At 32.1% G+C, this 15,149-nt stretch overlaps 1 protein-coding gene across 1 annotated transcript; it reads left to right on the top strand.

Moving 5' to 3' along the window:
- The first annotated feature begins 3,608 nt into the window (after positions 1-3,608).
- On the top strand, positions 3,609-14,296 carry LOC143580339 (sister-chromatid cohesion protein 3-like). Its single transcript, XM_077063396.1, has 22 exons — positions 3,609-3,763; positions 3,871-4,039; positions 6,099-6,211; positions 6,337-6,429; positions 6,538-6,701; positions 6,818-7,054; positions 7,406-7,550; positions 7,630-7,808; positions 7,889-8,034; positions 8,113-8,240; positions 8,311-8,487; positions 8,603-8,764; positions 9,344-9,544; positions 9,625-9,762; positions 9,838-10,038; positions 10,385-10,529; positions 10,628-10,734; positions 10,971-11,108; positions 11,722-11,978; positions 12,046-12,161; positions 12,907-13,172; positions 14,170-14,296. The coding sequence occupies exons 1-22, from the start codon at positions 3,719-3,721 to the stop codon at positions 14,173-14,175; spliced, it is 3,333 nt and encodes a 1,110-aa protein (XP_076919511.1). The 5' UTR covers positions 3,609-3,718; the 3' UTR covers positions 14,176-14,296.
- The last annotated feature ends 853 nt before the right edge of the window (positions 14,297-15,149 follow it).

Here is a 15,149-nt window from a genome sequence, read left to right on the forward strand (position 1 = left end):
AAAGAGTGCTTTTTGTAGAGACTTTAAATTATTTGTTACATGTTAGTATTGTTGCATTGCACTTTAGTTTAATATGTCACATGTTGTTCATTCTTTCCATCTTATATTAACTATTTATGACTTGGGCCAATATATTTAAGTAACTTTGGGAATTGGCTTAATGGTTTTTCATTATAAAGTTGAAAATAAAAGCTAATCGTATCCATAACTCAATAATGAGACAACTTTCACCTTGCTCTACAAGTAACTCAACAACCAAAGAAGAGTTGCCTATAATGGTGTTTCCTGATGAAACGAGCTATAGTAGGGCTGGGTCGTACACAAGTTGAAAATCTATATCTATATTCTATATTATATATAAAGGAAGAGTGGTGGACAGTTGAGTAATTTCATAATTACATGACAAGGACAAAAATGGCAATTCAGGTAGGAAAAGTAATTTGACAATCACTCGATTCGTATTCAAAGCGTTTGGTACAAGTTGATTAAGCTTCACATTTTGTAAAATTACTCTTGCATCCTTAGAAGATACAAAAGGTTTATGGTCTTTTAACTAATGATAATTATAATTTAATAACTACATTAAGTGCATATAATAATTATTAATTACATTATCATATTAAGTTCATATAAGATAAAAATACTCAAATATATCTATATAGTCTATATTATCTATATCTATAGTTACTATATATATACTACATTATAAAACATATAGCATGGGCATGTTAAGAAGTTTTTTAAGAGCTTTTACATGTCTTCATTCCTATAGTACAACAAATACACAGGGCGTGAATCAAATAGATGGATATTATATAATTGTCTTGTGAGTTAAATTAACAACTTTAAAAAGGTGGTATTAGCTAGAATAGAAGTTAGGGTTTAGGGTAATATAATTATCTTCATGATTAGAAAATATAATTTGATAGGTTTATTTGATAATTACACAAATACACAGCGTATGTTGTAATAGATTGAATGGACAATTATATTCATGATCTAGAATATACCATGTGCATTGAATTCGATGCATTCCTTGTGAACCATATAATAATAATAATAATAATAATAATAATAATAATAATAATAATAATAATAATAAATGGAAGTCGATTTTTTGGTGCGACTGTCGGGGAATTGAGACAGATTCATTAGCTCCTTAGGTATTATAAGATGAGACCATGAATCGAACCAGATCGAAACATTCAGATGTCGACGGACATACTTTGTCGGAACGTCGACTGCAAACGAAGGATAGCCTACACAAAACAATTAGTATCCCTGCCACGTAACACGACCAGTTTAAGAAAGTCATTTTAAAAGTGTGTCAATTTGAATACCATAAAACGGGTCATTTTATAAGGGTGTCAAGTTAAATTTCGTTTGAAAGGCGTCATTTTAAAAGCATGTCGATTTGGTTGGCTCAAAACAAATCAATATAAAAACGTATCGATTTGGTTCGGGTCTTTACGGGTCTTTTTGAAATCGTAACGATTTGGTTTGGCTCAAAATTGGTTATTTTAAAAAGGTATCGATTTGGTTCAAGTCAAAGCGGGCCATTTTAAAAAGTTGTCAACCGGGTTCGGGTCAAAACGAGTTATTTTATAAGTGTGTTAATTTGTTTCGTTGATTTGAAATTTCCTTAATTTTGCACACATTAATCTTTTAATCCATGAGAAACTGCTGAGATAATAGTAAAATAACATATAAAAATGAATACAAGTCGATAAATAGATTGGTTATTTTAAAAATGTATCGATTTGGTTCAAGTCAAAGCGGGCCATTTTAAAAAGTTGTCAACCTGGTTCGGGTCAAAACGAGTTATTTTATAAGTGTGTTAATTTGTTTCGTTGATTTGAATTTTCCTTAATTTTGCACACATTAATCTTTTAATAGATAATAGTAAAATAACATATAAAAATGAATACAGGTCGACAAATAGATTGAAGTTTAGGGTGTTGATATTTGAAACATAATTGGCGGACCCAATGTGACATGTATTAGCATAAACCCATCAGGTGTACGACGCCTTTCACATGCCGGTTGAAAATAATCTCTACAACAATATGTCACATAAGGCAGGTTGCATTACGTAAAGAATTGTTTTTGAGTTTGATACAATTGTCGCTTTGTTGCTCAATTATTTTTAAGGTTTTGTTAAATTTTATAATAATATGAGTTGAGATAATTTAATAGGTAATATTGGACAACAATGAAAATAGTATAGGGTCTTTCGTTGTTGCATTTAACTCCTTAAATAGCTTCTCAAACTCTAAGGGCGCATCCATTTCACGGAATGGAATGAAATGAAATTGGAATTTGCATAGGATTTGGAATTTAAAGGAATTGAATTTGGAATATGAACATTCCAATAGGATTTGGAATTGGGGGGAATTGAAATCCAAATACATTATAGTGTGTTCGTTTGACAAATGAATAGAAATCAATAAGGTTTTTTTTAACAATGATAACAACGCAAATATTTTAGTTTTTTTAGATTTTTTGTTTTTTATTTATATTTTGCGTTATGATTTTTTTTTAATTTTATTTGAATTTTTTATGGGTTTTATATTAAGATCAAAAATCCCTTAAAAATATTCAAAAATAATAATAAAAAATTCATAACTCAAAATATAAATTAAAAACAAAAAAAGTAAAAAGGCTAAAATGTTTTATTCATTGTCCTCGTTAAAAAAACTCGAGATAAGATTCCAATTAATTTCCTTGAATTCCTCCACATATTGGAAGGATTTGAAATCCATGTATTTAAAGGAATTTGAAGGAATTAAATTCCAATTCCAATTCTTTGAACCGAACACACCAAAATGAAATTAAGATTCCAATTCCAATGAAAGAAACACGCCATGTCATGGGATTTTAATTCCAATTCCTTTGAATTCCCACGAATTCTTTGAAACGAACACAAGCTAAGTGGCATTTTAAACTAAAATGTGTGATGTTAATATACATTTTAATCGTGCAAAGTAATTAATATAATTTGACTATACATTAGACTTAATATATAATTTACGGGTATGGATAGGAAAATAGTTGTTATCAAACCAAATAACATTGAAATTCATAATGGAAATAAACCGTTTTATGTCACGCTTGCTCAAAATAAAGAAGAGAGAATGACAAAAGTCCAGGTATATGTTGGTTTTTAAGTGTATGAAAACCATTTTATTGGGTTTATCATTTGGTTGAAAATATTGAACCAAAATATTAAATGTAGCTCAATCATTCTGTTAAGGTATATTTAATTGATTATTGATTCATGTAACTAAAAATATTTGGATATGACGTTCATGCGTCCAACAATGGTAGATAATGTTATCAAGTTAGTTAATGATCAAGAAAGTCAACGATAATACTTGTTTTACTCTAAACAAAGTTTATGGTATTATTCAATTTAACGGTTCATCAATATTAATTTATATACTAAATTATATAAAAAATATATATACTTATCTGGTTCTTGACTCTGGTTCAACTGATCCAACTGGTCCTACGGATATACCAACAAACACGTCATTGACAACATCTTGATATGATCCCGCCACAACGCGCGGACACTTATGTTGGTAATAATAATAACAATCATATCATATCCATTAATATTTACCCCCAATTATTTCACTCATTGGCGGGAACCACCAATCTTCACACACACACACACACACACTACACACACATCGATTCCAATCCAATCCAATCCATGGAAGACGAACACGAAGCTCCTGATCAACTCATTCGCCGTTCGGTAACTCTCAATTATTATTATTATTATTATTGACCTAGGGTTTCAGTTTTCAATTTACGGCTAAAATGACGTGTAATTGATCTAATTGATGTGTTTATGTTCAATAGAAACGAGCTAGGGTTCCGTCGAAGGCATACGATGGACAGCCGAGTGGTTTCGAGTCCGAAGACGAGTCCGGTGACGAGTTTGATGTACGGAGACGGAAGCCTAGTAAGCATCGGGCGGCTGAAGCTGCGGCTGCTGCTCCGGTGGTGATAGGTTTCGAGAATTTGATTGGTGAGTGGCTTGTAGGTTTAGGTTTAGTTTATGTGATCGTGAAATTGAAGTTAGGTTTGGTATGTTATGCCTTGCTTGCGGTGTGCGCGTATAATGTATGTGTGTGTGGATTAATAAGTAGTTAATGTGGAAACATATCGGTGGGGTATCGGTAATTTTAATGTCATGCAAAATATATATATTGGGGAAAGTTAATGTACAGATGAAATTAACATGCTAACTGTGAGAATCAAGTAGAGTAATTACATATACAAGTAAGGTAATTATGTAATTACATTGTATGTAATTACTCTATGATGTAATTACATAATTACTCTACTTGATTCTCACAATTAGCATGTTAATTTCATTTGTATTTGATCCAAACCCTATATATATATATATATAGCAAATGAACATTTTGAGACTAACAATTGTAGCACTAGGAACTGATTAAGGTGGTGTTTGGAATTGCTTATTTTAAGCGACTTCTGACTTATTAACTTTTGAAAAAAGTTAAAAAGGTGTTTGGTATTGCGCGTGGGGATAAGTTACAAAGTTGTAACTTATTAACTTATGGAAAAAGTTATAAGGAGGTAAAATAAGAATCCCAAACACCCCGTTAGACTCAAAACACTAACATTAAACACTAAAAGTTGAAAATTAAGACTTAAAAGTTAAAACACTATTATCGGGAATATCGGTGAAATATCGATCAATATAGATGTTATTATCGGTACTGATATTTTGACCGATATTTCACATGAGAACCGATATCCCCACGATATTGACTGCATAGGTGGGCCAAATATTGTGGTTATTTTACTAATTTCGTGAAAATAACGCTAAAATTGACGGAAGGTTAATCATGCGTCATGTGGTGGCGTTGATGGTCGAAAGACAAGGGTACATGCACCAATCGGGCGTGTCCAGATGGTTGAGTGCTATGTGCCTTATGTCTAAGGCTTGATGTAAATCTACGGGGTAGAGGTAAGGCTATCTACATCTTAGTATCTTACCCCCCTCTGACCCTACTATAACTTTGTTATTGGTGGGATTTACTGAGTACGATGACGATGGTGTTATTTGTTGTGATTCTTTAAAATGTTATTCAGTTTAGATGAAGGTGATGAGTTGATGATACTTTAGCTTTATACTTTGGAGCCTTTAATTGAAATTAGGGTTAATATATTTATTGCCTTATATAATTTTCAATTTTTCAATACATCATGAACTAGGTTGATTAATTGATGATACTTTAGTTTCATACCTTTGAGCCTTTAGTTGAAGTTAGGTTTTATAATATTATCTATTGTAGTTTTCAATACATCATTCAGTTTAGATGAAGAACATAAGAGGTGAACTAGGTTGATGAATTGATGATGCTTTAGTTTCATACTTTTGAGCCTTCAGTTGAAATTAGGTTTAATATAATATACTATATGTTTATATATTTTAATTTGTATTTATCAGTACATCATCAAATTTGGATGAATTATATGAAAGGTGAACTTGGTTGATAACTCGATGATACTCTAGTTTTCTACATTGAGTCTTTAAATTACAGTGATCACATTAATTTGGTGCTGAGTTTATAAGCTTTGTTAGTGACTTTTTGGGAGATGCAGTCCAGTGATGCATCAGTCTATACTGCATGAACTATCTCTTTTTGTTGTATAAGAGGTGAACAAGGTTGATGAATTGATGATACTTTAGGTTCTTACCTTTCAGCCTGCAAATTACAGTCATCACATAGAATCGTGCTGAGTTTATATGATTTGTTATTGAATTATTGATGGCTGTAGTCCAGTGATGCATCAGTCTATACTGCACAAACTATTTTCGTCTGCTGTTTAGTGTTACACAATTTCATGTTAAGATTGTTTCTTTTTGTACACTTAGGCTGCAGAGTTTATTATCTTATTTGGTAGCATAAATGTCAAGTTTTGTATTGCCAAGAGTGTTTTATACTGATTTGATCAATTGATCTACAAGGGCAATTAACCAGCATCAAAAGGTTATATTCTGTTTTCGTATGTAATGACTGATATTGAATCTTTGTATCTTTCATTTTTCTTAGAGGTGGTTAAAAGTAACGGGAAGCATATTCCACAAGTGGTGAAAGCGTGGGTTGAGCAATACGAGAAGGATCCAAAACCGGCAATGGTTGAACTTTTAGCAATGCTGTTTGAGGTAACTATACTTTTTACCCCTTTCCAATCTCATACGGACAGTCTTATATAGCTTTCATACATTTGTAGTCAGAAGACACATTTATTAACTTGAGCATGCAACTTATTAGCTTTGATATTATACAGATATGTGGAGCTAAATACCGCATCCAAGGAGAATTTTTGGATGAAACTAATGTTGATGATGTCGTAGTTGCTCTTGTAAATTTAGCTGCACAAGTATCCTTTGTTGCTGTTTTTAATTTTGTGTTTATTTCATGTAAATGCCTTGAAATGGTTTATGCAACATCCATTCCTGCGTTTTTCGCTTAACGTGACGTGAATTAGGGTAACGTTGAAGACCATCAAAGTTCAAAAAAGAAAGAATTCAGAAGTTTTAAGGAGAATCTTGTGTCTTTTTGGGATAATTTGGTGTCAGAGTGTCAGAATGTACCTTTGTTTGACCAAGTCCTGTTTGACAAGTGCATGGACTATGTTATTGCTTTGTCATGGTTGGTACTTTTATCTGTTCTCTCACATGGTTTTTATAATACACATAGTTCTCCGGATAGAATAATTTGGCTAATTAACCGAGCACATATACGTTTTTTCTCTTTCGATTTTGCAGTACACCACCTAGAGTTTTTAGACAGGTAGCTTCTTTGGTGGGCCTCCAGCTGGTCACTTCCTTCATAGGAGTTGCCAAGATTCTCGGTGCCCAAAGGCAGACTACCCAAAGACAGTTAACCGCTGAAAAGAAGAAAAACTCTGAGGGGCCTCATGTTGATCAACTTAATAAGAGGTTATCAGAGACTCATGAAAAGATCACAATGATAGAAGAGATGATGCGGAAAATATTTACAGGGTATTATTTTTATGTTTGAGCATAGTAACACCCTACGGGCTTCCACTTTATGTGTGGATAAATTCCTAAACTTTGTTTTCGCATTACTAAATTTAAACAAAAGTCCCCTGTTAAGAAGTTACAGGATCTAATGATCTAGTCTTGCAAAATTGATCTTAACAAGTTAAAAGATTCAATCATGACAGACTTGTTGTAAAGGAACTTACCTTAAAATTCTTGAAATTCAAGGATATAATTATGCAAAAGAAATGTCTGTTGATTTGTTTTATACAAAAAGTGAAAGTTTATACTTTATTCATACTACCTTTAATGTTTGTCATATGCTTTATAGTTTCTCTGATCTTTTTCAAGGTTGTTTATGCATCGTTACCGAGACATAGATCCTGATATCCGCATGTCGTGCATACAATCACTTGGAGCATGGATTGTTTCATATCCATCCCTGTTCTTGCAGGACCTGTATTTGAAATATCTTGGATGGACATTGAATGACAAAGTAAGTTGGATCCAATCTGTGAGTATTGCTAGTGACAGGCTTTTCTTGTGTAATATATATATATCTTTTATATCTATAGAATGCTGGTGTAAGAAAAGCTTCAGTACTTGCATTGCAAAATCTATATGACGTGGATGACAATGTGCCATCTCTTGGATTATTTACTGAAAGATTTTATAAAAGGATGCTAGACCTTGCTGATGATATTGACATCTCTGTTGCAGTATGTGCCATCAGCCTTGTAAAACAACTACTGAGGTATATGTCAGCATACGTTTTCTGATTACTTTTAATTAGTTAAATGTGAGTAATATGTCCTATTTAATGGCTCCTTGCAGACACCAGTTGGTCCCTGATGATGATTTAGGCTCGTTATATGATCTACTAATTGATGATCCACCTGAAATCAGGCGTGCCATTGGGGCACTTGTGTATGATCATGTGATTGCTCAGAAGTTTAATAGCTCACAACCGCGTTCATCAGGTCTACCTGTTGACGAAAGTTCTTATTTATATTAACAACGTGGACTTGGCTTCACACTTTTGAGATTGATTCTTGCAGGCGATGAGGGTGATACGTCACAGATTCATCTTCTTAGGATGCTGCAAATACTAAGAGAGTTCTCAACAGATCAAGTACTGAGCCTCTATGTCATTGATGACATTTGGGAGTTTATGGATGCCATGAAAGTAAGTTATATTAAATATAACGAATATTTAATTTGCAGAAATAAAAAGTTGTTTTATTTATGTTTTGCAGGACTGGAAGCATATAACATCTATGCTTCTGGATGAGAATCCCTCTACGATTGACCTTACAGATGATGATGCTACAAATTTGGCTCGATTGTTTTGTGCATCTGTGAAAAAAGCTGTTGGAGAGAAAATTGTTCCTGCTGCAGACCATAGGAAGCAAAACCACACTAAAGCTCAGAGGGTAATTCATAATTGAGCTGTTTCTTTGTTCCATTTGATACCGACATATGTTTTCATGTCGCGTCTTTATTTATTAGTTTGATTGTTTGGTGCCAATCATTTTCTTCAATTGTCAGGAGGTAATTCAAAACAGCAGGAAGGAGATAACTGTTTCAATGATGAAGAATTACCCGCAACTTATGCGCAAATATATGGCTGACAAAACAAAAGTACCGTCACTTCTTGAAATTATTACTCACATGGACCTAGAGCTCTACTCCCTAAAGAGTCAAGAACAGGTATTTAGGTTAAGAGTTTCAGCTATAATATTCTCTCCGTCAGTTCGTCCCTAAATTATTCTCCACAAACAAAAACAAATCAAAATTTAAGATGTGTGCAATTAATGCAGTTTTTAGTTAGTAGAATGCCAAGTTTACCCTTGAATATAAGACACTGTCGAATTGTAAAGCTTGCGTATATTGATCAGGCTAAATGGTAAATGTGTGTGCACGCGCGCGCGTGCGTGCGTGTAGGGTTTGGTTCTCTTCAGAACTTTAAAAAAGTTTAAGAACTTCTAACAACCAATAATTTTGTTTATTTATTTTGAATATTGTATATTATTTTAGTGTATTTTCTATCATTTATTATATGTAATTTACATGTATGTGATAACCAATTTACGCATGTGTAATAACCATAACCAATTTATATACGTGTAATCATAAAGTTACATATAATAAATGACAAATTTACCCTCAAATAGTATTTAATATATAAAATGATTGGTTGTTAAAGAGTTCTTAAAAGTTTTTTAATTATTTGGACCCTATGTCTATGTTAAGCCTTAACATCTGAATACACATATTATTCTCTTTTAGAAATTCAAAACACTTCTTCAGCTGATAAAGGACACATTCTTTAAACACGGTGACAAAGACGCTTTAAGATCCTGTGTTAAGGCGATTAGTTATTGTGCGAATAGAAGTCAGGGAGAGCTACAAGATTATGCTCAAAATAAGTTGAAGGAGCTTGAAGATGAGCTTATTAGCAAACTCAAAGCTGCTATAAAAGAAGTGGCGGTATGATTGTATATAACAATTTAAGTAACAGTATCCATGTTTTCGTTACAATAATATCCTAAATGTGAGGGGTTTTTTAGGACGGTGATGACGAGTACTTACTTCTTGTGAATACGAAAAGACTGCACGAGCTTCAATTAGATAGGCCTGTACCAATTGAAAGCTTGTATGATGACATCATTATGGTTCTTAAAAACTTCCGGAATATAGATGACGAGGTGCAGAATCTAAAGGCCTTGCTGTCAACCTATGTGTTTTTTATTCTATATTTCATTCCTTTTCTTGTATTGTAGGTCACTAGTTTTTTGCTTCTCAACATGTATATGCATGTTAATTGGTGCTTATACTCGGTTATGAACGGCACAGACATCTCTGAGGCGTCTTTATCTTCTCTTATATTCAAACGGGACGCGTTGTTTGATCAACTTGAGCACTTTTTACAAATTTCACTTGAAGCTCATGGAAAGGGAGTTTCTAGAACCCTCGCGTGTAGGGTAAGCATATATATGTTTTAGACCTTTTGAAATTAGTTATAGGGTCAATTTCATATATATATCCTTCTTAAGTTCATATTTTGCTATATATCTCTCTAACTTTCATAATATCATATTAGTAAATAAGTTGTTACAAGTAATTGGTTTTATTTTATTAAGTTTGGTGTGGCTTAAATACAAATATATATTTAGTGATTTGAACGGGTAAAAATATGATATAAGTTTCAGAATATGTAAAAAAATTTGAACTTTTACAAGGATATATATAAAATTGTCTTTTAACAATATTGCTTGTTTGAACCGTTTAATGCAACTTCGGCTTACTAAAATCTTCTATTTCTCCAAGGTCTGTGCAATACTGGCAGAATTGTGGGTTTTGTTTAGAAAGTCGGCTTACAATTCATCAAAGGCTGAAAGCCTAGGATACAGTCCAGACATTTCCAGAATAAAAAAATTCTGGATGCTTTGCGAGCAACAACTTGATATTTCAGGTAATGTAATCGTACTATGTTAAAACTGCTTATACATGTGTGAGTGTGTGTATATATAGTTGCCGCCTGTATGATGGGATCTTTGAACAAACTTGCAGATGAGACCGATGATGAAGATGCTAACAAAGAGTATGTGGAAGAGTCAAATCGAGATACTATAATGATTGCTGCTACTAAATTAGTTGCAACTGGAGCTGTTGCTAATGTTAGTTTTTGTACTTATTCATAACTGTCGTTCTAATTACCGCTATCAATAATATCCGTAGTTATTATTAGTTGTTTACATGTATACTATCAGTTATATTATCTCAACAAGAATATATTATTTGAATAAAATGTAGGAGGTATTGTTTATTAAAATAAACTTTTGGAAGTTTTGACCTGTTTTTATTTAGATATTTTTGCTTATTTTTTCACATTCCCTTTGTTTTTTTAATGCAGGATGACCTTGCCCCGGATATTATTTCTCATTATACCATGCATGGGGCAAGTGCGGCTGAAGTGGTTAAATTTATGATTGTCAATATTAGTAAAAAGGACAAAGATGTCTCTGCTTTATTTTTGAAGGCACTGATACTGGTAACACACATATACTTTTATATATTTTTTGCAGCTAATTATTAGTAAATGTTCTATAGAGTCCACTTACACAAGGATATTATATAGTGCTCGATTCAAATTCTTATTGAGCATTGTGAAGAAAAAAAGGAAAGAAAATAGTCCAATCTTTTTAAGTATATTTAATGTACCTTTTTTAACCTTTCGACTTTAGTATATATAAAAAGCTTAGTTCATGTTTTTCATTCATTATGTATTCTAATTCCATTTGTGGGTGAAAGCTTACTTTAAGATGAATAGAATGCACAATAATAGAAAAATTCATTGCGTATATGAAACATGTTTTTTTCTGGATTTCCACTTTTACTACGGGTCACAATAAATTCTGGTCAAAACGTGTGTCATTTTAGTCTGGCCGGGTTTGCTTGACTCGAAACCACCTTGTTGTTAAAGTTCATTAATCTATTACGACAGACTACATAAGCATTATGATAATTAAGTGATTTATTTGACTTGTTTGAGATTGAAAAATTGTTAAGGGATGAAGTTGTCACAAATAGTTTTCACTAAAATATTTTAATTATTTATTTTCTTTCTGATTATTGATACTAATTAGTTACCGATTTTTGAGCAGGCACATACGCGCTACTTAACTGCACTTGATACACCCAATAATGAATCCTTATCTGCCACACGACTCAAAGAATGTAAAGATATAGCAAGTCGGCTTTCTGCTTTCCTTGTCGGTCCTGCTGCGCATGAATATTCAAAATATATAGTGGGAAATGGAGTTAAGTATGCCTTCACGGACTGCCCAAGACATCTGTCCTTTTTGACATGTGCCGTCACAAATTTTGTATCCAAACTTTCCAAGAATGATATATCTGATGTGTGAGTATTAATATTATACCTGGAGATCTATTATGCTCAAGCACTAATATTATTTTTTTTATAACAGATTAAAAGCTCTTCAAGAGCAAACAAAGCATGTAAATAAAGATGAAGATCCAAGTGGCTGGCGCCCCTACTTGACGTTTGTCGAGACCTTACGTGAAAAGTCTTTCAAAAATGAAGGTTGGTTTGTTTATGTATATGCCTTTTGACTTTTTTTAAACTGGTCAAATGGAAGCGGATCAAATGCATCCCAAATTTTATTAATAATAAAAGGTGCTGGTTTTGTGAGAGTGAATAGTCTCCAACCGTAGCATGCCACGTGGCATGTAATTTTTTTCTTCAAAATTTCAGTTTCACCCTCTTCTACTATTTAATGATATACATCTTTAACCTATTTAATTTTTTAATAATTTTTTCTCTAATAACTTGATGTTGATAACTTATTTAAAAAACTAAATAAACGATTGTGATTATTTTTTTTCTCAACATACTGATATAAATTATATTAAATACGGAGTGGTATTGGAAATAAAACATTTTTAGTGGCGTAGACTATACCGAGTGTCGGTACCGTACCATGCCAAATCGAACTCGTACCTTTTTGTTGAGTTTTTTTTTTCTTAATTTTGTTTTTTGGTAACTAATTTTTAAACTTACTTTTTATCTTTATTTTTATTTTTTGCTTTTTAATGTTCATTTCTGTATTTCTTACCGTACGTTTTTACAATGATGTCACTTTTCGTGCTTTCCAAATATATCAATGCGAAGTGTTTTCTATTCTATATTTCGATTTTCAAAAACAACCCGCCGTAACACACGGGATATATTTTGCTAGTTGTTTATATAAAATGTGTGTAAACCTATTAATGCGCTTTACTCATGCTTAAAAAACAATATGATTTATATAATAATATTTGGTTTTCAGATGAGAGGGAAGTGAAGGAAGGGACGGCAGCTAAACGGGGTCGTGGTCGGCCTCGTAAGAATCCAAAGATTGAAGGGAAAAAACTGTTCGATGAGAAAAGTTCAAGTGAAGAAGAGGATGAGATACACGGATCCGATAATGACGAGGATGAAGAAAATCAAATGGATGAAGATGAACAGGTGCCTTTAATACAATCAATTAGGGCTTCTGCTAAACTCAGGGCCCTGAGAATTTCGAGAGATGAAAACAGAAATCAAGGACATCAGGTGTGCTTGTGTGTTTTTATATATTTATACGACATACATATATGCGTACATGTATATATATATATATAGGATTAGGATCATGTGAGAACTATTTTGAAATTGAGAACTTTGATAACCAGTTTGAAATTGAGAACTTTGAGAACCATTTTGAACAAAAAAAAAACTCTTAAAAAATTACAAAACAAAAAAAAACAAAAATAATAAAGTAAAAAAACCAATTTTTTTTGTTTTTTATCCCGGTTTAGCAAAATTATACATATATGTATAATACGTTTTTTTTTTAATTTTATACAAGTTATTCTTAATACACATACGTACAATTAAGATAAATGATAATGTACATATGTGTGCATTATGTAAATCGAGATTATATAAAAATATACATATGTGTATAGTTAATTATTTTTATTTTATTTTATGAAACAGGGATGAAAAATAAATTTTTTTGGTTTTTTTACATTTTAAAAATTTTCATTTTTTTGTGGCTCAAAATGGTTCTCAAAGTTCTCAATTTCCGAAGGGTTCTCATAATATATATATATATATATATATATATATATATAGTTTGAGAACTCGTCGAGTTGTGAGAACTCGAAAGTTTTCCACTAAACAATATTTTTCAAAGTATTTTTTCTATATGTATTATAATAACTGAGTTACATCTACAAAATTGAAAATAAAAAAAATACGTGGATCGGCTTCAGACATAGGTCTAATGAATATGTTTTTAAACTGTTAAACCTATTCTAAAAGTCAATTCACGTAATTTTTTTTCGTTTGTTGATATAACTTATAAGAGGTGAATTATTTTTTTGTAAGTTGAGTTCTTTCTAGTTCTCAGATTTTAAGTGACTTCTATACGTATATAGTGGTTCTCATTTGAACATTAATAAGATGATTTTACGTTTTAGTACATGGTTACTGACGTCAAATATGATTTCAGATACATATTATTACAGTAATAATATGATTTTAAGGATGCATTTTGGTTGTGCAGGGGTAGAGAGAGAGAGAGATAAAGACAGTGAATTTAGGGGATTGAATTATAAAGATATTTAGTTTGTTTATTATGTAAAAGTATTGCGGTATTTTATTATTTTTAGGTCTTAAATGTTTTGGACAAACATGTTTTAACATTTGCTCTTTATGTGGTATTGGTGTTAAGAGACAATTTTCGTCATGTAGGAACTGTGTGTTCTATGTTCGGCTATTCTTATAGTCTTTTATTGGACAGATCATCAATTTGGTGGTTTTATTTTTTGTAAGTTCTTTTTGGCACTTACAGTTTCAGATTTTCAAATGGCTCGTAAGTTGTAACTAAAGCTGACCCGGATCAGCTTGAGCTATTCAGGCGTTGGTTAATTGACTCATTTGTAGTTTTTCTTGATGAATTTGAGCCGGTATTAGTAGAGTTGCATGAATCGGCTTTTCTTTTTCTTTTTTAAAGAACGGGTTCCGGTTTTGGTCAACAAAGGCAAGAGGCGGGTAGAAATAGAAGCTCTGTTGGATTCTTACTTTGTTGGATTCCTAGGAATTGATGTCATTTTTTCGAAAAGAAACAAAATGACACGTTAATATCGGCATTGTAACCGATCAAATATGTAAAAGAAAAACCAATGACCAAGACATTAGGTGAAACTCGTGTTACCTAATTAAGACCAAAATAATAATAATAATAATAATATACACTTAAGTGATTTGATAGGAACATTGATAAAACTTGGTAACCATTCTATAATATTAATTTTATATAAAGAGAATCAGTGGCCACGAGTTGTAAACGAATCAAACTCAGGTTTCTACGGGTAATGTGCTTTAGCGAAAGCTAACTGTACTATGAAAAACGCCGTCCAAACATATTCGACTAAAAATTGAATCGATGTTTGGACTAATGTAAGAACAAGTGCACTGTAATGATTTATAAATGTCGACAGCGCTAACATACGCTCTAACGCTATGACAAGCTCAAACGTCCCT

Source organism: Bidens hawaiensis, unplaced genomic scaffold (genome assembly GCF_021521415.1).
Source record: "Bidens hawaiensis isolate Kalapana, Puna unplaced genomic scaffold, B.hawaiensis_p1.1 tig00030361_1, whole genome shotgun sequence".
In the NCBI taxonomy this organism is placed as follows: domain Eukaryota; kingdom Viridiplantae; phylum Streptophyta; class Magnoliopsida; order Asterales; family Asteraceae; genus Bidens; species Bidens hawaiensis.

Excerpts from the sequence above, each read along its gene's own strand:
- LOC143580339 (XM_077063396.1), top strand. The coding sequence starts at position 3,719 with ATGGAAGACGAACACGAAGCTCCTGATCAACTCATTCGCCGTTCG. Across the intron at positions 6,702-6,817 it reads TATGTTATTGCTTTGTCATG|TACACCACCTAGAGTTTTTA; the intron begins GTTGGTACTTTT and ends TCGATTTTGCAG. Across the intron at positions 7,055-7,405 it reads ATGCGGAAAATATTTACAGG|GTTGTTTATGCATCGTTACC; the intron begins GTATTATTTTTA and ends ATCTTTTTCAAG.